Here is a 20779-nt window from a genome sequence, read left to right on the forward strand (position 1 = left end):
TTAAGTGCATAATGGGGCTTCAATGGGGAAGAGTATGCTACTCTTTATCTGGTGCTGAATTGGGAAAACAACACATTCTACAGGAATTCACAAATTAAAGTGAGTAGGTCTTTGGATTCCTATAGTAGCCCAATAAAAACATTTTTTTAACGTCTCACAGATTGAGTTTGTGGCTGGTATACATTCACAAGTCAGCCAAGCCGAGCTACTGACAGCGTCTGGCCAGCGAGGACGGCAGATGGGAGACAACGCCTGTGGTGTCCGTTGGGAGGCTATCAGGAGGTCAGCCAAGGGTGGCGGAGGGACTGTTCAGCGGTAGCCCTCCTCTTCGGATGGTAGTCCAACATGCGAAGAATGAAGTCTGAGAATCCAGTGGCCTCCTCCAACAGGAAGTGGTATTTCTCCACCAGAACGTCGAAGAGGCTCCAGAGCCTCAGCGGGCCAAAGCGACGCAGGTCACCTGGGTGACACGCAACCAATATTACAGGAGGATGCTCACCAGTAGCAATTTTGAAATGATTTACTGGAATGATATTAATTAAAACTATAATTACAATACCACACAACATACAGTACATCAAAAATAAGTTGTGGACTTACCTCTGTGGTTGAAGTACTCTGCAGAGTATTTACCCGATAAGGCAACAGCTTGTGGGATTTTACCAAGCAGCTCCATGATCTGGGCTATATGGTCTGAGGTGGAACGGACACACACGTACGGTACAAGTCAGCATGCAGTGCATCAATATTTACCAAGTAGCCACGGTGTAGTCTCATTTATTCCTGTGTCAGTGTTTGTCACGCTTATGTCAGCGTCAGCACACTGAACTAAACGTACCTTCCTCCAGGGATATGGACTTGCTGGCTTTGGGTTCAAATAGGGAGTCTCCAGTAACCAACTCGAAGGCCTGAGAGAATGCAAGAGACAATTAAAAGGGTGAGATGTGTGGCCAAGTGAGCGTCTCAATCCCCATTGTTACGACCGCCCATTAATCAGGAACCTTGACAAAATATCACATTGACCGAAAGCCCATTTGTCCAACAGCCCGTTATCCTGAAAAAAAGGACCATTGTGCCAAAGGCCAATTGCTCCCAAAATACACAGTCTCCCTGCAACAAACAGAAGCACATGGCTAATTATTCTGCAGAATGACTTTATTGGAATTTCCAGATTTTTTTTTCTCCCGGCGAAGGCATTACCCACCACTCTGCCTCTTAGTACTCGTTGCCTTCGTTAGTTGGGTTAGGGTTAGCTTTAGGCATGAGGAGTGAGATTAGTTAGGTTTAGGATTAACAATACCAGGGTGAACCAATCAAAGACAGAATACGGTGGATCATGACTTTGCCATGAGTGTGTATTTTCGGAGCAATGGCCTTTCAGAATAATGGAAGTTAGATGTCGGGATAACTGGATGGGCTTTCACTCTAAAGGGACCTTTTTCAGGACTATTGGTGTTTTCGTTGGAACAATGGCATGGCTACCATGACTGAAATATCTCAACAACAGTTTGATGGATTGCCATGAAATTTGATTATCCACTTATTTACATGTGCACCCACTAGCAGGTCAAAGTTGTGAAACATCTCTGCACCCACAAGATGGATTGGCACATACCTTAGTACAGACCTTTATGATTCCCAAAGGATGAATCTGAATGCACATTACACATCTTGTGTGGCTCAATAAATGCAGAATCTGTTTATAGATTACCACCCCAGTGACCTACTGGTGGGTCAGTCACTATAAGCTTTTACTAAGCAGACAAACTTTGTTGAAACTTCTAGTGGAAATCCCAAAGATACAGTCGGGACGAATTTTTAGAAAAATGAGTGCGAAATTCCCCACAAAACTAACATTGTGGGTTTGAATGTTTCACACAGTCAAACCTTAATATCATATGTTTTTTCCCTCACCATGCAGGCGACGCTCCAGATGTCAGCAGAAGGGCCGTACTGAGATCCCAGCAAAACCTCCAGTGAGCGATACTGACGGGTCTGAATCTCCTCACAGAAATGTTTGTACTGATCCAAGAAAGAGAGACAGACATAGCAGACAATAAAGTCTAAAGTGTCTTTTTCCACAAGGTGTTATGTGTTATGTTTTTGACTGTTAAACCTGTAATAACTTTTGTTTTTGGCCACTTGGGGTCAGCGGAAGCAAGTTGTGAACACAACACTGACATATTACCTTTTAAATATATAGCAAACTTGTTAGCAAACTTCTTTACACAACCAGCAGTTAAGGAGCAAACATTAGCATTCCAACATGATCTCCCCTTGTCGTAGCTTTAGGCAACAAAAATACTTGGCTAAAAAAGAACATGGTTTGGGTTGAAATAAGTATGTCTGTTACGTAACTTAATACAGACGTAACGTCATGTGACTCAGTGACGCGGCGTCATGTGGCATAATGTCGTCATTAAAAATAACTCAATATTTGGTTTCACACATGAAACAAACGACGACTGAAGTAAAATTCCTGTGTTTCTTTGACCCCTTTACCCCCTTCCCGCCCTTAAAAGGACTTTCTCGCCCTTAATAGTATGTCCTTTGCTCTGAGTTTAAAAAAGATAGGTTATATATATATTATTTCTACAAAGAAAAGACATGAAGGACTCCGCCCAGGGAATGACGCCAGTATTTCTCTCTTTTAACTCTGTTTTTGGTCTCCACCAACTCCTAAGAGAGATCCTTAACTTCTACTGTAAATACCCAACGTTCACAAGCTAATCTCTTACTTTTTTTGTTGGCTGTGGAGCGGAGTGTTTTTGAAAAAAAAAATTTAGCTTAAAACATCTGCCTGTTGCGGCTTGAGATGATGATAGTGACACAAATAATAATGAAATAGAAATAATTAATTGTATGTTCAACACTATGAGTAACCCCTTTCCCATTACAATTTTTTTTTACATTGCTATAATTTTGTTTCCGAACTACGTACTTTGTACTTTCATGAGGTCAAATGTCTTGTACAGATGGACCCTTCTTGTAGGTCTAGAAATTGAAAACAAATTCAGCACTTCGCTAATGTATTACATTACATTTTATAATGATTGTGTGTGAAAGAGCAACTACTGACCACCCAGCAGGAGCTGCCCAGGTCAGCAATCTTCACTCTAATTTCCTTTAAATTGTACGGCTTCACCTGCTCCTTCTCTGGAAGAAACAACAATAATTCATGTTTTTAAAATCTGATTCTTTCCAAGATGATATTTTGGATTGGATACATCAAAGCATTTTTTTTGTTATTTCTTAGTTTAGATATCAGTACAACCTGTTTGTTAACCCCTAACATTTACAAAATGTGTCTACAGAGCAGATACTGCACATTAAAAGCATGCCATTGCTTGACTTGCTTGCTCTGTTTTTTTGACTTGAGACTTCACAATCTCTAGCAAAAAAAGTAAAAAAATGTGCCTGTGGACTTGGCCTCTTTCCCAGTCAGTACATAGGAGGAGTTGCTGTCCCCAGCTGGTACTTTGTGGGACTGCTCCTCCAGACACAGCAGGATGTTCTCGGGCTTGACGTCCGTGTGGATGATTTTACACTGAGTGTGGAGGTAGTCCAGGCCTTGAAGAACCTAGACACAACCCAAACATGATGTTCCCCTTACATACAACCAGTACTGAACTTATTTTCAGAGCTCTGACTCAATCAGGGGGAACTAGTGGTTTAAAGAGATGAGGATTACCTGAGTGAGTATTTGTTTGACTGAAGGCTGTATCAGTCCAGGACTCCCAAAACACAGCTGCCAGCTTCTCAGGTCGGGCCCCAGCAACTCCATCACCAGACACATGTCTGACCAGCAAGCATTTGAGAACGTTTACATGTAAGCTATTGGCTAGCAGCATTTACTTTATGATGCAATCAGGCGTCAACCTCCGGTTCTGCCGAGTGAAGTCCATGAGGAAGTGTCTTAAAACTTGCATTTGCTCTACTGACCAGCGGGGCCGACTCCTCTGGTTGCAAAAAGAAGTCAGATTATATAGAAGGCTATGAGAAAATGACTCTACTTCTAACTTGATTTATTACCTCAGTAAACATTGTAAACATGATTCTATGGTCTCAATCTCTAGTTTCAAGTCTTCTTCAATACAGCATGATGTTTATTTAGTAAATTATTGTCCCATTTAGAGTCAAATAACCATAAAACCATAAAGCGGAGTATGCTTTAGGGCGGGCTTAGTGTGATTGACGGGTCACTGCCTCTATCAGAGCCGTATACGGCATCACTACTTCACTCCTCCGCATTTCCGTTTATCGGTTGAATACAACAACAACATGGGGATGGTCGTAATCCAAGATGGCGACGGCGAAATCGCCAAACTCAAGGCTTTCAAAACGGCAGTCATGTCCACTTCTTACATACTGTGTATGGATGCAATGCAAGACTGTTTTCAGTGAGGCGACATAATGCCATCTGTTGTTAACATCTCTGAAAGATTCAGTCTGTTTGAGTTTGCAGAAATAAATCAAATACATATTATTGTATAGTTGATATTGACACTCCAACCATTTGACAGAGGCTTTTTAGTGGCTCTTTTAGAGACAAAAGCTCTTCAGCCCTTGGTGTTGGGTTGAGAGTGGACGCCCAAGAAATGGTTGTCTATAAAAAGGATACGAACCCCATTGACCCCGGCCAGCTTGAACTCATCCAGCAGCTGAACAATCCTTCGACTGGAAGGATGCCTGCTCGTAGGACCGCTAGCCTGATTAAACGGAGAGGAGGAGGGGGAGAGGTGAGAGGAAGAAGGGGGATGAAAGCAAACAATAAAGAGGACAGGGATGGATAGAGAGGGATAGCATTATTGTGAATACGTGTTGGGATAAAAGTGGAAAAGGGAGAATGCTGACAAGGGAAGATAATTCTATACTAAAAATAAAAAATCAAGAGAAATAGCATTTGACAGAAATATCAGGACATGTTAGAGAGGCAAAACACAAAGAACGTGTCACTGACGCATCGTAGGAGAGCGAGTTCGTCCTGTCCGGCCTGGGTGAAGCCAGCTCCGCTCTTCAGCACCTTCACAGCAACGCGCCGACCGAGCCTGCTGACACAGACGGTGGATCAGATCGGTTTTCGAATACAGGACAGAATCCTGCTCTCTGCTGAATCCATGTAAGCTGCGCTTTAGTGTCATACAAACATGTCTTTTGTTATCTTACGTATGATAATCACATAAAAAAGAGAAGTTCAACATTTCAAATTGCGTTAAAAAAAAGAAAAAAATCTTACTTACTTATTTCAATTACTAGGTTGAAATAAGGGTGTGGTTATGTATATTTACTGTGGTAAACCAGGGGGAAAAGCCGAGCAGACACTGCACAGGGGGCGGATCCCCAAGCTCAGGTTGGGGGAGGTGATAGAGGGAGTCTACTATCCAGTGCAGGTGCTGCAGCCACTAGACACGTGGCATTGGTCACATGCAGCCCATCAGGTAATTAGAGTGAGCATATGTTCACAGGGCTGGGAAGCAGACAGACTGGGCAGAAGACTACGAGGATCTCCTGAACCACTTGAGAGGAGCTGCATCAGACGGGAGATAATTCAGCGGACTCACCTCTCTCCTGTGCTCTGCCCTAACAGGACGGAGGAATTGTCTCACACTGGGTGTAGACCGAAGGCCAAAGACCCCGACCGGGAGGAATCTTTTGTTAAGTTTGACCCCCATCCCCCTTTACCCTAACGTGTTTATTAAAGGACACTTTTTGTTACATGGTTACTGTCTCTGAGTCTCCTGTTTTATACCTGAATCTTGCCGCCACGTCCCCTGGGTTGCCACATTACACATATGTTTATTTACATGTAGCCATGGTGACTGGTCAAAATGTGTCGGTATTTGCGTTTTAATATGCGTATATGACAATATGATATCAAAACAGAAGTTGTCTGAATGTGGCCGTTCAAAGGGTGTCAATTCAATATGTCTTCATCCAAAATGGAGTCAAAGCTGAGACTCATTTGGTCACAATATCACACACAGTCCAGTTGTTCTCTGACATAGGCTTGTTGTGCGTCAAGGTTATTAGTCCAAATTGTATAAACAATAAATAATGTGTTACATATTACGCAGTTGGGTGAAAAGTTGTATCTCAATTTATGTTTATGTATCAGTTGGCAGACCCACAAAGAACAAGTTTTCCGACATTGAAAGATCTAGCTAACGTATCGCTGCAACACACAATAAGCTAGCTGAGCTAATTATGAGCTAGTTAACTTTGTAGCTAACATTCGATATATGCAGTGGACGCAGTGGTGTCAACCTCCTCATGAATGTGTACATTAGTTCCCAGGTTTGAGAAATATACAGTACGTTGTGTGAGCCAATGAGAACCATGACTTTTCACTTCAGTTTGCTATAGCTAGCAATAGCGACCGGAATGGAAATGGAGCAAATGTAACGGCCATTATTGCTGAAATGGCTGAGCATAAATTTCTTATTCAAAAACAGAAAATGGCTGAAATAGTCGTAATTTTTATGTTTACAATAAATGGTTGATTTCAATTCTAATGTACTCATTGATAATTGTTAAAATACATTTTCTATGTCAAGAGGTGGGTCCAAATAAAGTACTAATACTGCCAAGAAGGGTCTTGCTTTTTAAAAGTGATATACATTTTATAGTCCTTAACTAAACCTACCTGAGATCCAGACACAGCCACACAGTGGAGTAATAGCCCCAGCCCAGCTTAGAAAGCACCTGGTATCTTCTGTTGAAGGTGTCACCTATCTGGACAGGGTGGTACCCACCTGAGGAGACGAAAACAAGAGAAATCTTAGAAAGGATCTGTTCGCATCTATTATCTAACTGTTTGTATTATTCCGTGATTGAAATGTGAAACCTTTTTATCATACAGCATACAGTATTAATCTGTCGTTTAGAAAGCTTAGAGAGCGCGGACTAAACTGTGGCACTTCAGCTATTTCTGGCATTACAACTTCCTCTCTAAGCTATAGCATGTCTGCAGTGAGTATTACAGTCAAATCTCCCAGCGGGACATTGAAACATTAGGATGCATAAGCTTCTATCAGTTTTCTTTCAGCCGGCATGACACAAATAATATATATATATATATATATATATATATATATATATATAAGGTGGTGTCAGGGATTTGTGGTATCACACACTCAGCAGTTTATCTGCTTTTAAGAGGAACAGGCAGAGACCTGCACAGCTGGCAAGAGGTCAAAATGGCAGGTTCAAAAGGATGCGGCAGGTTCTAGTGATATCTAATAAGAGAGGAACGAGTGTGGCCACGAGGGTCATGGGAAGCACTTACAGGTCACAAAACAGAAACATTTTTAGCCTGTGCGTTCACGCTGTGAAATCTCCAACTCAATACATCTTGGTCGCCACTCTATAATCACCAATGGTAACAACTGCCCAGTCGCCAGGAAAACATTTTGGCTCGTATGTTTCTGCACATTACGGATACTTTGAATGTAGACATTTTTGCATTCGGTCAGAGCAAGTGATGAAGTATATTGAGCGACCGTTGTTGAGCTTAACTTGGCATAATTACGAGTATAAGACTCAAGACAGTTCACAAAGGGCGGGTTGGCGAGTGGGTTTGGTTGTAAACACAGGACTTTCACTAAGGTAACCACTGTTTGTGTCCCATGTGAAACTAAAGGAAACAGTGATTTAAATTTTTTTTTACATATTGTAGTTTAATGTAGCGGTTGTTGTTTATTTACGGTCGTTACGTAACGTTATTGTTTCAACACAAACTCTGATGTTATTTCCAACTGCAAGTAGTTTTGTCGCCTAACCCTAACCAATCGTTTCACAGCTTTAGCCATTTGGCATTGTGTTTTACGAGGCTGATATGAAACGTATTTATGAAACATCTTTGGTTCAGAAACTTTGTTGTTTGAAACGTTGTTTGCAGAAACAAACCATAACAGCATTTTTTTTACTGGTGACCGGGTTGAGTAAAACAGCCCAGTCACTGCTATAGGATTTTTCAGGAGTCAGTGCACCACTGGTGCAGACTGAAATATCTCAACACATTTTCAATGAAATTTTGTGCTAATATTGATGTTCTCCAATGACAAGCCAATCAGAATTAAAAAATATTTCTTTTATATATTTTTTTTGATACAGTATATTGCTTTAAATAAGATAATTTGAAGCACTATACTGGATAAAACATGTGGGCTGCTCTGATGGAATGGAGGAGCTTAGGATAAAAGTGTGGTGACATTGGCAGCGGTGAATGGGTACATCGGCAGATGATGGAGTGAGTTCAGAGGCTCTGACGAACCATAACAGTATTCTCCTGGGTCCTCAGAGTCTTGACTGTCCTTTGGATCCAGCTGCTCATGGCGTCCTAGGGCCTCAAAGTTATTCGATGACCTACAAACAAACACACACACACGTCACATGAAAACTTGATTCCATAGTCTCCTGCATTACTGCCTGTGCATCCTCTGCTTACAGTGTGTGTGTGTGTGTGTGTGTATGTGTGTGTGTGTGTGTGTGTCAGTGTCGAGTTGCTGGGGGCAGCCGGGAGAGTTAAACTACTTTTAGAGTTTCCACATGGACTCGTCTTGTCATGGAAACTTCTCCCACCGCCTGGCTGAGAGTGGACACTCGGCATCGGAAGTTGCACTATTTATGACTCAACTGTAAATAATTTTGAAGTGTGTGTTCACGCAACCTGATAACTCTCCCTCCCAGCTGCTTTGGGTATCTTCTGTGGCAACGGCTGGGGTCACGTCATGGCTGAGAATACTGAACACAGATCAGGTTTCTGTGTGGCTGGAGGGACATGTAGTGGAGGTTGGTGTGCGGTGTGGCACCCTTGTTTTTAGGTTTAGCGCGCAATGTGGAATTTTGCTCACTTCAACAATTGATGGCTTTCTTTTTTTTTTCTACAAGACGTGTAAGACTCGTGACACTTTGATATCCTGTCTGAAACTCTAAACTAACATTCAAAGCTACAGTAGATAACTTCAATAAAAAATAACTTTTCTTCATATTTGTTCAAGTATGGTAAAAATCCTCCATTCAAATATAGGTCATTGAATATCTCGATTTATATCACAATATAGCATGTTTTCTAGTAACTCAATACATTTATAGTCTATATGAAATAACTACATGGTAAAGCCTATTTTTGTTTACTCCTGTGCATTGACTATTTTCTTAATTAATTAAGAACTTTTGTGCAAAATTAACCTAACTGATTGTAAATCGCATTTCATTGAGTGGTAATGTAAAGTGTGACAAAAAAACAAAACCACAATCTTCTAATAATGGTTTCACATCAGATTTTCTGAGAAATTTAAGTTGGTATGTGCATTTTATGAATTTAAAGAAACGTGTGTATCACGATATCTTGATGTAGGAATCAATCACGACACACGATAAATTATCGTATTGAATTAACGCCCGGTCAAACTGTCACTAAATCCTGACACGAGCACATGAACACCAAGTTCCTCCGCCTCTTTTAGTGCTCCTTTTTAGTGCATTTGCAAAATTCCACCTTACCTGGAGAAAAACAACCAATCAGAACAGAGGAGCTTGATTCAATTCACAGATTTTCTGTCTCATGTGTTACTGTTAGGATATAGTGACAGTCTGAGCAAATAAGACAAAAAAAGTTATTTTCATCAAAGTTACCAACTGCAGCTTTAAGTCATTTCTGTGATGTCTAAAATAATGTCGGCATGCTTTATTTGTGCGTTGCTAAACTTAACTGCTCCACTGCATTGCTGTTGCCATGGGAAAAAAATAAGTTCACCAGCCAAGTTGCATATTGTTGAGTTGTGTGTTTCAGGTTTAAAACACATGCTGTCTATTATCCAGTTGCTTCCAGTGTTTCAAGTACAATCAGAAAATGTTTCCTACAGTATCCCATTTTTTTTATTTTAAAAGTCCCATACTTACGCGTGAGTCTGCTGAGCAGCGTTGTGCGTGGAGTGGAGACTCCTCTGCATGGTGCGGTCCAGCAGATGCAGCGTGCGGAGCGATCCAAAGAGCTGGTACCTTGAATTAAGAAAGTGGTGGATGAAATCTAGCAAGTGAAACTGCAGCACCTTCAGTGTTGCACCCCTTGGAAACAGTTGAGCAGCTGAGAGGTATGGGGGGGGTGGGGGGGGGGGGGGCTAGGAACGCCAGTCAGCAGGGTCTAAACATGGCCGTCCCCCCTGCAGACTCCTAATCCAACTGCCTGCCAGGCCTTTACCTGCTTCACTGTGTCATTGATGTCCTCCAGTCACTCCTGGTCTGGTTTGTCTCTCTCTCTCTCTGTATCGCTAAGTCTCCATTTCTCTCTGTCTGCTACTGTGGGAAAGCCACAACAGAGATCAGAGGGGCTAAAAGATGAGGAAGGCGAGGGAGTGACAGCTGCTGAATCCCCCCGTCTCCCGTCCCTGTCTCAAGGGGAGTTTGACCTTTTGGGCCACGGGGATCACACATTCCTAAAGCCCGGGTTTGAGAATGGGATCCCCGTCCTCCAACAAGATATCAAGTATCACAATAAAGTCATTAGAACAAAGGTCAGCTGAGGAGCTTTTTTTTTTTTTTTAAATTGGGCATCCATCTTTTTCTTCTCTGTGACGTTACGCATTAGACATTGGCACTCGAAGGGGTCGATCCCATGTGTTAATCTGCATGTTGACGTCTTCTACTCCACCCCTCTTTCCCAGTGTCCAGGACTGACATTTGGCAGTGAAAATGGAGGCTATAAGGGGTCAGAAGTGTCAAGTTTAGACCATTTCTTTCTTTGAAAACGTGAGACAAAGTATTTCTTACTCCCTCCCACCATGTTTCACCCCATTTCTCACACACACACACACACACACACACACACACACACACACACACACACACACACTCTTTCTCACTACCCCACCTGTGTGAGAAATACAGATACTATTTTGACAGGAACCTTTTATAAACTCCACCCACACTTAGCAGGGGAGGGTTGCTTGGGAGTCCTACCAACATTACACTCCGCAGGACAACATGAGCAACAGAAACAAAGGATGAGGCCCTGGAGGCTCTGGAGCACATCCTTGATCACGACAGTGAAATAGAGGAGGATGTGTCTGAAGATGAAGACCATCTTGAGGTCAATTCAGATTATAATGGTGCTGATTATGAACCATCAGATGAGGAAACGAGGAAAAGAGGAAACACAATCACACACACACAGATAAATTGACCTTTTTTTTATGTAGTCTGGTGTAAACCTCGCTGTGTAAAATGTATCTAGATGTACTCTGTGTAGACTGTAATAAAGCTTCTAGACTGATAGTAATTATTTACACACTTGTACATGCGCGAGACAGCTTATGTGCGCGCACATATTACTGTTTACAGTAAACAGCTGGCAAAAATCAGTACATTATACAGCCTAATCCTTCATGTGCTCATGAATTATGAAAACAAAATGGTACTGTGAACATCATTTTAATCATGTGACAGTAAACTGTGTTGTGTACAGTGAAACTGCATCAGTGGTGACTGTGTGTTGTTGTGTGTGGGGTTTGATAGCAGCTGCATGTAAACATATGGAAGTCCTCCTGCAGTAACAACACTGTGAAACAAATGCAAACATTTTGTACTGTATTTATTTCTGCATATACTTTTGCTAGCGTATAATTTATTGTATGACGTTTCCTTTGTATCTAGTCATACTGCTTTGTGCTACTGATCCTTTTGATGTGATATGTGATGTGAGGAAGTACCATGATGTGCATCAGTGGTCTGAGGGTTGTGTGTGTTTTTACCCTCAGATGGCCCAGCGGTGGGCAGCCACCAGCGTCCAGATCCCGGACCCTAACCGGCCCGGAGTCTCACGGACCATCCTCAGGATCAGAGTACCCGCCTCCCTGATCGGCACCTCACCTGGACCCCCACCTGACTACGACCCGAGTCGTAGTTACATTTACAAATAGCAGAAAATAACTAAGAGACACAAAACAGAACCAAACAAAAAAAAAAAAAAAGACAGAAGGGGGAGGTTTGGGGGAGTGGGGTGAGGGAGGAGTACCTGTTTAAGTCTTAGACTAGATTGATGTTATTTTACAGTCTGTCTTTGGGGTGAATCTTATTCCATGTTTGAAGTGATCTCTGACTATAAAACTTAATGTTTCCATGTTAAACATTTGTTCTATTGTTTAAAGAGATGCACGTCGGCCCATTGATCTTTTACTGTAAAGTAATACCCAAACTATTTCCTGCTTTCAGAGGTTCTGTTAGTCAAAAAGATACTGTAGGGTTTTTTCAACGTCTTCACAAAACATAATCTTAGTGTAGATGAACTGTGTGTCAACTGTAATAAAGCTTCCAGACTAATCTATAACTGATATTAACTATAACTGGATGTGTACACGTGAACGATATGACGGCAGGATAAACAACATGATCCACATGATGGAGGAGATTTTAACCTGTAACACATTTAGAGAGAATTTCTGATCGTATTGAGCTCTTATATCGTTTATTATCTGTCACTTTATTTTGGATGTGAGTGGCTACGTTTGCAAACGTCGGGAAGCTTATCAGAATACACGTATTTGATTGGCTGAGTAGCATCACGTGATATGATTTACAAAGCATGTAATTGGTCGGTGTATTTCCTGCATCGCTAAACGAGTGCCGTAAAGGCTAGAAAAGCTGCGCCGGTTAAAATAAGTTAGACTTTACTGTACTGTTTCTATTATGAGGAGAGGAGAGAGGAGAGGAGAGAGGAGAGGAGAGAGGAGAGGAAAAGAAGAGAGGAGGAGAGAGTAGAGTAGAGGAGGATAGGAAAGAAGAGAGGAGAAACAGTAGAGTAAAGGAGGAGAGGAAAGAAGAGAGGAGGAGACAGTAGAGGAAAGGAGGAGAGGAAAGAAGAGAGGAGGAGGCAGTAGAGGAAAGGAGGAGAGGGATGAAGAGAGGAGAGAGTAGAGTAAAGGAGGAGAGGAAGAGGAGAGGAGGAGAGAGTAGAGTAGAGGAGGAGAGGAAAGAAGAGAAGAGGAGAGGAAAGAAGAGAGGAAGCGACAGTAGAGGAAAAGAGGAGAGGAAAGAAGAGAGGAGGAGACAGTAGAGGAAAGGAGGAGAGGAGGATTTGGTTTTCAAAGTCCCTTTATTGATCCATTGCAGGGAGACACCAGATCACTGTTACATCATCAGTTCAGCCTAGAAAAAAACAATAAAACAATTAATACAGCACAGAAAAATATCACTTTATCATAAATGAACAATTAGCTCTCCCTCCTCCCTCACAGAGCATGAACCTCCCCCAACAGCCCAAATGCGACTGAAGGAATGGCCAGAATTACCTCAACAGAAAGCTCTTCCCATCCATACAATTGCAGGCAGTCTGTGATGAAGGGCCTCTTCATGAACACCTTTGTGGGGATTCCTGTTGAACAGCAGGATCTACAAAGAGGCTCAGTATCCTCCCTCAGGTAAGTCTAATAAGTCTAAGTAAGTTTGTAATACATCAGTAACCATCAATTACTGAAAGAAATGGTAATTACTTTCACACTCTCTACAGGATACTTTATTTTGGGTGATGGTGGCTACCCCTGCATGGCAAGACCTGTGTGCGCTGTTCCTCAGGGCTCTGGAGGTCAACCACACCTTTGTCCCCTAAGTCATCAGCGCCTGAGGAATCGGGGACATTGGTGTGGTTCCACCACGTCCAGTGGGGGGGGGGCAGGGCAGCTCTCCGCTCCACTTGTGCATCCTGTGGAGTTGCAGGAGCAGGATTATTCGTAGACCTTGGGGACATGAAGGCCTGGGACACCACACTTTATGATGAGCCGTGTGCCTTTGAAGCGCCTCTTTTAATTAGTTATATTAGATAGAATATAAATAGAATATTTAAAAGTTGCCTTTAAGTCTGTGTGCTGCGATACTCTTCTAAAGTATATTAAAGTCATTTGTTTACTGTTTAACAGATTTCATTATTCCTGTTTGTTCCCAACAGCTCCTTACCTGTTTAGGAAAGTCTGCATTTTTATTAGAACGATTTAGCTCAGCACATCTCTACCGTTTGTGCTGATAAATGTACTTATAAAGGTGTATACATATATATATGAAATGCTGCGATTAAAAACCTGGACAAAGAAGTCCATCAGGTCCCCTAGTGGCCCATCGCTTTTCTGGGTGGGGAACAGGCAGAGGTGGATGGCTCATCGTTCCTGCTCTGTGGTGGTGCAGCTACTTGTGCCTGGCTGTGCAGAATCCTCTTCCTCACATGCTTGGCCACAAGTAGCTGCCCCAGCTCCAGAGGATGATGAGCCACTACCACTGGGGGCCACGTCAGCCACAGGCTCATGGTTTCCCCCAACACATGAGTCCATCAGGACTGGGGGCTCAATAGAGGGCTGCCTCCCAATGGCCTCATGCATCAGTGAAAACCATGGCCAAGTAGCTGCCGTGGCCTCCCCTCCATCTGTCCCCGTCCCTGTTGGTGGATTTTTGAGATTAAGTTTGCCAGGTGCTCTTTTGACTGAATATACTCTCTAAATAAACTGTAAAACCTATCAAAGTGCAAGAAAACATTTTACCATATCAGGAGCAGAACTCATACATTTAGGAGACTGCTTGAATAAAAACATGTTTTTTCAGCATGTAGCTGTTGTATTTTAAATTGTGTGTCAGCGGGTTCTAAAAAGAACAGAACAGCAAGTTGTCATACTGGGTAAAGTTCTAGAAGTAGGTCCATGTTGGAGTTGGTCATTTCTCCATTAGCACTGAGAGAGAGAGACACACATTTGAGACGAGCATCATTTGTAAAAAGACAGTCACACGTTCTGAATCTGAAAAGATTCAAGCTTGAAGGTTCATTCTCAACCTTGGAAACACTAAACTGAGAAGATTTGACTTTTCAAAAATGTCATTGTGGAGCTCAGATGCCTTTGGTGTGTCAGGTAAGACCGACTCACCACACTCAACATACATTTGACATGATGCTGAATGTATCTGCTTTGAAATCACACTATGGACACTAATTTGTTCCCAACCAACAAGTCCAAAAGGACTCTTTCAATATAATACAAGACAGAGCCGCTCTGGTTTACATTCTGTGCAAGCTGTCTGTTCAAGGGGGGATCATTCTTACTCTTAAGAATAAACCATACCAGTGTTTGTTACTTGAGGCCAATGTTGGTTTTTACAATTACTCTAGTTTTACACAATTGTTAATTTGCATATTGTGTAAAACTAGAGACAAAGCACATGAGGAATTGTGTGTAAACATTTGATCCGTCTATTCCATTTATTCTATTATCTATTAAAACTGCAACTGCTGAAATTGGGTGCCTTTGACTGTGGTCCCCCTGGACCCCAATACATTAGCATTTAAAAGTATTATTTAAAAAGCACTTATTAAAACAGAAATCAAGAAGTCCTTAGGAACAAAGTGACTTACAAAGTCATGAGCTGTAAGCTCAGAATGACAAGCAAACACTGAAATACAAGGACATAACTCATGGTTAAGATGTGTATTTGATCATGTTGTGTTGACTGAATACACTGACTCCATGTTCCCTCCCGCAGCACTGACACCTGAGGTTCAGGCAGGTCAAACTCTGTTCGGCAGCTCCTCCGGTTACTCTGTTCTGGAGTTTATTGGTGAAGGCTGCTATGGTAAAGTGGCCAAGTGCCGAAATCTGGCAACAAAAGAGTCAGTGGCTGTTAAGATCCTCAAGCAGGACATGGATTTCATCCAGGACACTGAGAAAGAGGTAGATTTTTGAACTTCTTCTCATGACATACAGTATCCCCTTGCTTACATTTTCTCTGCTCTATCAGAGTATCTACAAGGAACCTCTTTGTTCCCCAGGTGTCCATTTTAGAGGTCATCAGTGTCCTGAATCCAGATCACACTAACGTGGTCAAGTTCTTTGAGCGGTTTGAACATATGGGACAGACCTGTCTGGCATTCGAGATGCTGGACAGGAGTCTCTATGACCTGCTCCACGAACGAAACTGGGAACCACTCGCTCTGAACGAGATCCGCATAATCGCAAAGCAGGTATGTATTATTGTTGTGTGGAACCAATTGTGTATTCTTCTATATATTTATTACTCATCAATGAAAAAACCTAATTCAGAAGCAAATGGAAAAGTCAATCCTAAACTAGTTTTTTCTCGTTTTGTCCCTGCAGCTATTGGTGGCCTTGCATGCCCTGAAGGGTCTCGGTATCCTGCATACCGATATCAAACCCGACAACGTTATGTTTGTTAATATGCAGAACCAGCCCTTTAAGATTAAATTAATAAACTTTGGAGAAGCCATCCCCGCCTCTAAAGTCCAGCTTGGGATGGAGCTTCAGTCGACTGGGTTCAGGTGTGTTCATCCTTCATCCTTCTCAGCATCAATGTTGTGCTCTTGGTCCTCACCTCAAGAGTGCTCATCATTGGAACTTGTCTTGCTTCCTCAGAGCTCCAGAAGTTTCCCTCGGCCTCCCCTTCACTGAGGCTATAGATGTGTGGGGAGTCGGCTGCATCCTGGCCTTCCTCTATCTGGCTGACAATCTTTTCCCTGTCGAATGTGATTATCAGATGGTAGGTCAGCCTCAGACAAACGTCCAGAACCAAGTGGATACTTTGCAGAATGTTAGCTGATGTGATTCTGTATATTTTGGCTGCAGATGAAGTGCATGGTTGAGGTTCTGGGTCAGCCAGAGGACCACCTGCTCCGTCCTGGGATATATACGCAGTATTTTTTCATTGAGGAAGAGGCTGCTGATCGTCCAACATGGAGGTTGATGGTAGAGTAACCGTGTTCTATTTTTAATTGACTTGGTGACATCATTTTATTTTAACTCTTAAAATGATTGTCATATAAATATATCTATAAATATATATTGTTCCTTTAGATGCCTGAAGAATATAAAGCTGCCAACAATGTGAAAGCAGAAGAGCGGCACAGCTTCATCGACCTTCCCAGCTCTCTGGATGATCTTGTTAATGTAGGTACCCTCAGCTTTGTTGAATGAGTAAAGACTGAATCAGTAGCAGTTATGAACCAGTGTCTGAGAGGTAAAGGCTGGATCAACTGACCTGAACCTATTTCCAAATCCAGATCTATCCAAAAGGGGAGGCTGCTGAATTTGAGGACAGGAAGGCTTTTGTCGACCTCATCAAACAGCTTCTGCATCTTGAAGGGGATCAGAGAATCTCTCCTCATCGAGCTCTGCAGAACTCGTTCATTACAAAGTCCCACCTGACTGAGCACACTGACAGCTGTTTCACTGATTGTTCATCCAGTCTGAACACCTCAGGAACTAAATGATATACATTTTGGGGGTTAAAGGTGAGGTGGTGTCATGTTTTTTGGGAGTTTGGTTTAAACGGCGACAGTGGTGTGCAGCCAAGAAGAGATGTTTGCTGTCCTTGTTTATCCCGGCACTGCTACCCTATGACAATTTTGTGACATTTTTTGACCAACTACACTAAGACTTTTTTGTTTATTTTTTCAACTTACTATATTATTACTTTTTGGGGATTGTTTTGACATACTATATTACTTTTTTTCAAAACAATACTATGACTTTTTTTTAACATATTATACCATACTCTACTAGAAACAATTTTTGACACTTTTCTATGACTTTTCTTTTGAACTTTTTTTGACATACTGTACTATGAAATTTGTTATGGCATTTTTATGACATACTGTACTATTACTGTACCAAACTATTACAGGGCGGGCTTACTGTGATTGACAGGTCGCTGCCGCTATCAGAGATGTCTACGGTATCTCTACGTCACTCCTCCGCATTCCAAATATGGTGACTTCTGGTCATTGCTTGCAATAAACAACATGACAACGGCAGTAATCCAAGATGGCGATGGTGAAATCACCAAACTCGGCAGTCCACAAACCAATGGGTGACGTCACCATGACTACGTCCACTTCTTATATACAGTCTATGGTCCACCTCAATGACACAAAGTCCCAAAAAGAACTAAAGGCTATGAGCTCCTATTAGGATTGTCAGTTGGGGTCCATTTTGCTTTACCCACCAATTTACCGGTAACCTTTTCATTTTTTAAGAAGAGCTCAGCAGATCACCAATCGATTCTGAATTGTTACGTTTTCATGTACTCATTGATTGGTTGATTTCTCGCCTGCTTTTTTAGTTCCCCCTGAACAGCTCAATTGAAATCTAACCTGTAGATCGACACTCGTATCTGGTCAAACATGTTCTTGTGGTTAAGTGTCGACTTCCCTCAGCGTCAACAAAGTAGTATTTGCTGGTAGTATTGCAATGCATTAGAGAGTGCAGGTACTTTTGGTCAATCCTCCTGTGACCTGCTATTACTGTCTAAAGTAGGTCCAGTCTTAAGCTCAAAAGCCTGAGCTGGCTGGTACTGTTTGCCATTTTTAGAGAGCTTTAATAAGACACTTCCCAAAGGAGCAGGAAGCGTGTGTGTGTGTGTGTGTGTGTGTGTGTGTGCGTGTGTGTGTGCGTGCACGTTGAGAGACATCCAAACAGCACCTGCATGGATCTAGATCACTGGGTTAGTAGGGTATAAATATCAGGTGATGAAAGAGGTTTGCCTCACATGCTTTTGTTCCAGTTTTACTCTGAAACGTCACACTAAATTCATATTTCGTTGTATAATCAGACATTCATAAAACACTGGAAAGGAAATAAATGCGTGAAGGCAGCTGGCTGATCAGGTCATCTTCTTGTTTCTTTATCATAAGCTATATAACGTGTACACATATCCATGGACTATACATGGTTACACACACACACACACACACACACACACACACACACACACACACACACACACACACACACATACCCTCACCTTCAGTTTGGCCTGTCTGATGCTGCTGCTAATTTAAGATGCACACACTGACCCTGCCAACACACAAACACACACACACACACACACACACACACACACACACACACACTTCATTTTCAAGGGTGGCCAGATTTGAGATTACATCACCCTCCAGCCACAAGAAAAAGAAAAAAAACACAGGTCGTCGACCCTCACACGATCGACAGCAGATGGACGTTTAGTAGGAGTGTGTAATTTCCACTGTAATACCATTCACTACGTATCTCCATAACGGTCTGTGATGCAGAAACAATAACGACTGAATTCATAGTGTTCTCTTTAACTGTACCAATAGGGCTCACTGCAGCTCATTGGCTGCATGGACACCTTTTAATTCCACTGCTGTGTGGCCTTTTATCTGTTATATGATGATGTGAAGGAATACTGTGAACTAGTGACAGCAAGTAAAACTAGACAACATTGACACCAAAGACATGGTTAACATGACATGTACCCAGCTAGCTGCTATATTAGCCTAGTAGCGGGACACTAGGGTTACATCCCAAGTCTCTTAATTGCATCCCCGTTTCCCTCACTTGCGTCCTTTCCTTGCGTCTTAGTCCCTCCCACCAGGGATGCGTGGAGGAAACCATGTGAGGAGAGAGGAAACGAGGAAATGACAATTAAGAGACTTGGGATGTACCCTAGGAGGTCTAAGCTAGCAATGCTAATTCATTAGCTCTTTTTGGCAGACTCACTTGTGGTAACCCGTAACTGGAACACACCCCAGTTTGACGCTTCTAGATACCCGGGCGTGCATATTGACAACTGACATGGAGTGTTCCGGTAGAAAATGTCTGCACTAGGTGTCCAACAGCAGCTACACTAGTCTCCGTCCGTGGGCTTAGGCTCTTTGGCACCCATAGCGCACTTCCCTGAAAGTCCAGACTCCCCTGCTAACACGAAGAGCCATGAAAATGGCATCCCACATGACCAAACTATCATCAGACAAGGCCAGAAGATCGTTTCAAACCCCATCCGTGTCCTCCCCCACCTGAGTACCAGCACCTGTGCGGGATTATCCGCTTCCTTTGTCCCCATGTCCATCAAAACTCAAAACATGGCAAGCTAGCTAGAGCCTAGCCGCTGTAACTGCACATATGTCTATGATGATGATGACTACTGGTGTGTCGTACAACAGGCAGTGTGCAATTTGTTGGTTGATGACAGTCTATGCATGTACTGTTTTGGCAGTGTGTGTGTGTGTGTGTGTGTGTGTGTGTGAACTAGCGTATGCACCATGTTATTTAGCATTTTGTAATACAGATACAGTGATATATGTGTCCTAGACATTTCTTTCGGGACAATAAAGTCTATTTTATCGTATTGTAGAGCGCTGCAGGGATGAGGTAGTTTTGTTGGCCAACAGGAAGTCAGCATCAAACTGGTTCCCTCGACAAAAAGCCAATGGGTCAACTGACTTATTTTAACTTTTTTTTTTATTTTAACGTCTTTTGTTACGTAACTTGCGTACTTACAAGCTAACTTTCATCCACGCGAGTTACGTAACAAACATTTATTTTAACCCTCACCACAATCTTTTTCTGAAACCTAACTAAGTAGTTCTGCACTGCAGACGCACTGATCACTGACAGTCGTAGAAGGTCGAGCTAAAAGACAACTCTTCGTAAGCCATCATACGAGCCGTTGTATGAGAACAAGTTGGCCTGCGTCATTTAAAAAAAATACTTAAAATGCAGTAATTTGTTTCGCTTTTTTTGATTCAAAGGATGTCATTTTTTTTTTCTTAGCTGGACGAGGGACCATCAACCCTTTCCACTGCATTAAGTAAGAACAGGATAACTTGAGACATTCATTAACATCGGGACCACTTTATTGCGTCACATTAAGTCGTGTTAGGTTCATCCTATCAATTAGTCAGAGAACACTTAAGTAAAGAGTAGTTAAGAGCAGAATGTATCTACAGGAAAATGGTACAAACATCGGAGCTTTG

The 20779-nt window shown here is 42.3% G+C and overlaps 1 protein-coding gene across 1 annotated transcript; it reads right to left on the reverse strand.

Annotated features, from left to right (window-relative positions):
* Nucleotides 1–275: 275 nt before the first annotated feature.
* On the reverse strand, nucleotides 276–9982 carry si:ch211-220i18.4 (SRSF protein kinase 3). The gene is made up of 12 exons (XM_068733315.1): nucleotides 9904–9982; nucleotides 8273–8364; nucleotides 6644–6752; nucleotides 4961–5048; nucleotides 4622–4709; nucleotides 3692–3798; nucleotides 3418–3580; nucleotides 3080–3156; nucleotides 1915–2022; nucleotides 839–908; nucleotides 601–693; nucleotides 276–460 (listed from the first exon to the last, which is right to left on the reverse strand). The coding sequence occupies exons 1-12, from the start codon at nucleotides 9951–9953 to the stop codon at nucleotides 276–278; spliced, it is 1230 nt and encodes a 409-aa protein (XP_068589416.1). The 5' UTR covers nucleotides 9954–9982.
* Nucleotides 9983–20779: the final 10797 nt, after the last annotated feature.

This window comes from Cebidichthys violaceus, unplaced genomic scaffold (genome assembly GCF_023349555.1).
Source record: "Cebidichthys violaceus isolate CVI_PGR_0920_01 unplaced genomic scaffold, fCebVio1.0.p SCAF_6, whole genome shotgun sequence".
Classification (NCBI taxonomy): domain Eukaryota; kingdom Metazoa; phylum Chordata; class Actinopteri; order Perciformes; family Stichaeidae; genus Cebidichthys; species Cebidichthys violaceus.

Bases quoted from the DNA above. Each gene is read 5' to 3' on its own strand.
- si:ch211-220i18.4 (XM_068733315.1), bottom strand. From the start codon at position 9,953: ATGCAGAGGAGTCTCCACTCCACGCACAACGCTGCTCAGCAGACTCAC. The intron at 3,157-3,417 runs GCACATTTTTTT...TGTTTCTTCCAG, and splicing joins GAAAGAGGCCAAGTCCACAG to AGAAGGAGCAGGTGAAGCCG. The intron at 2,023-3,079 runs GTCAGTAGTTGC...TTCTTGGATCAG, and splicing joins TGGGCAGCTCCTGCTGGGTG to TACAAACATTTCTGTGAGGA.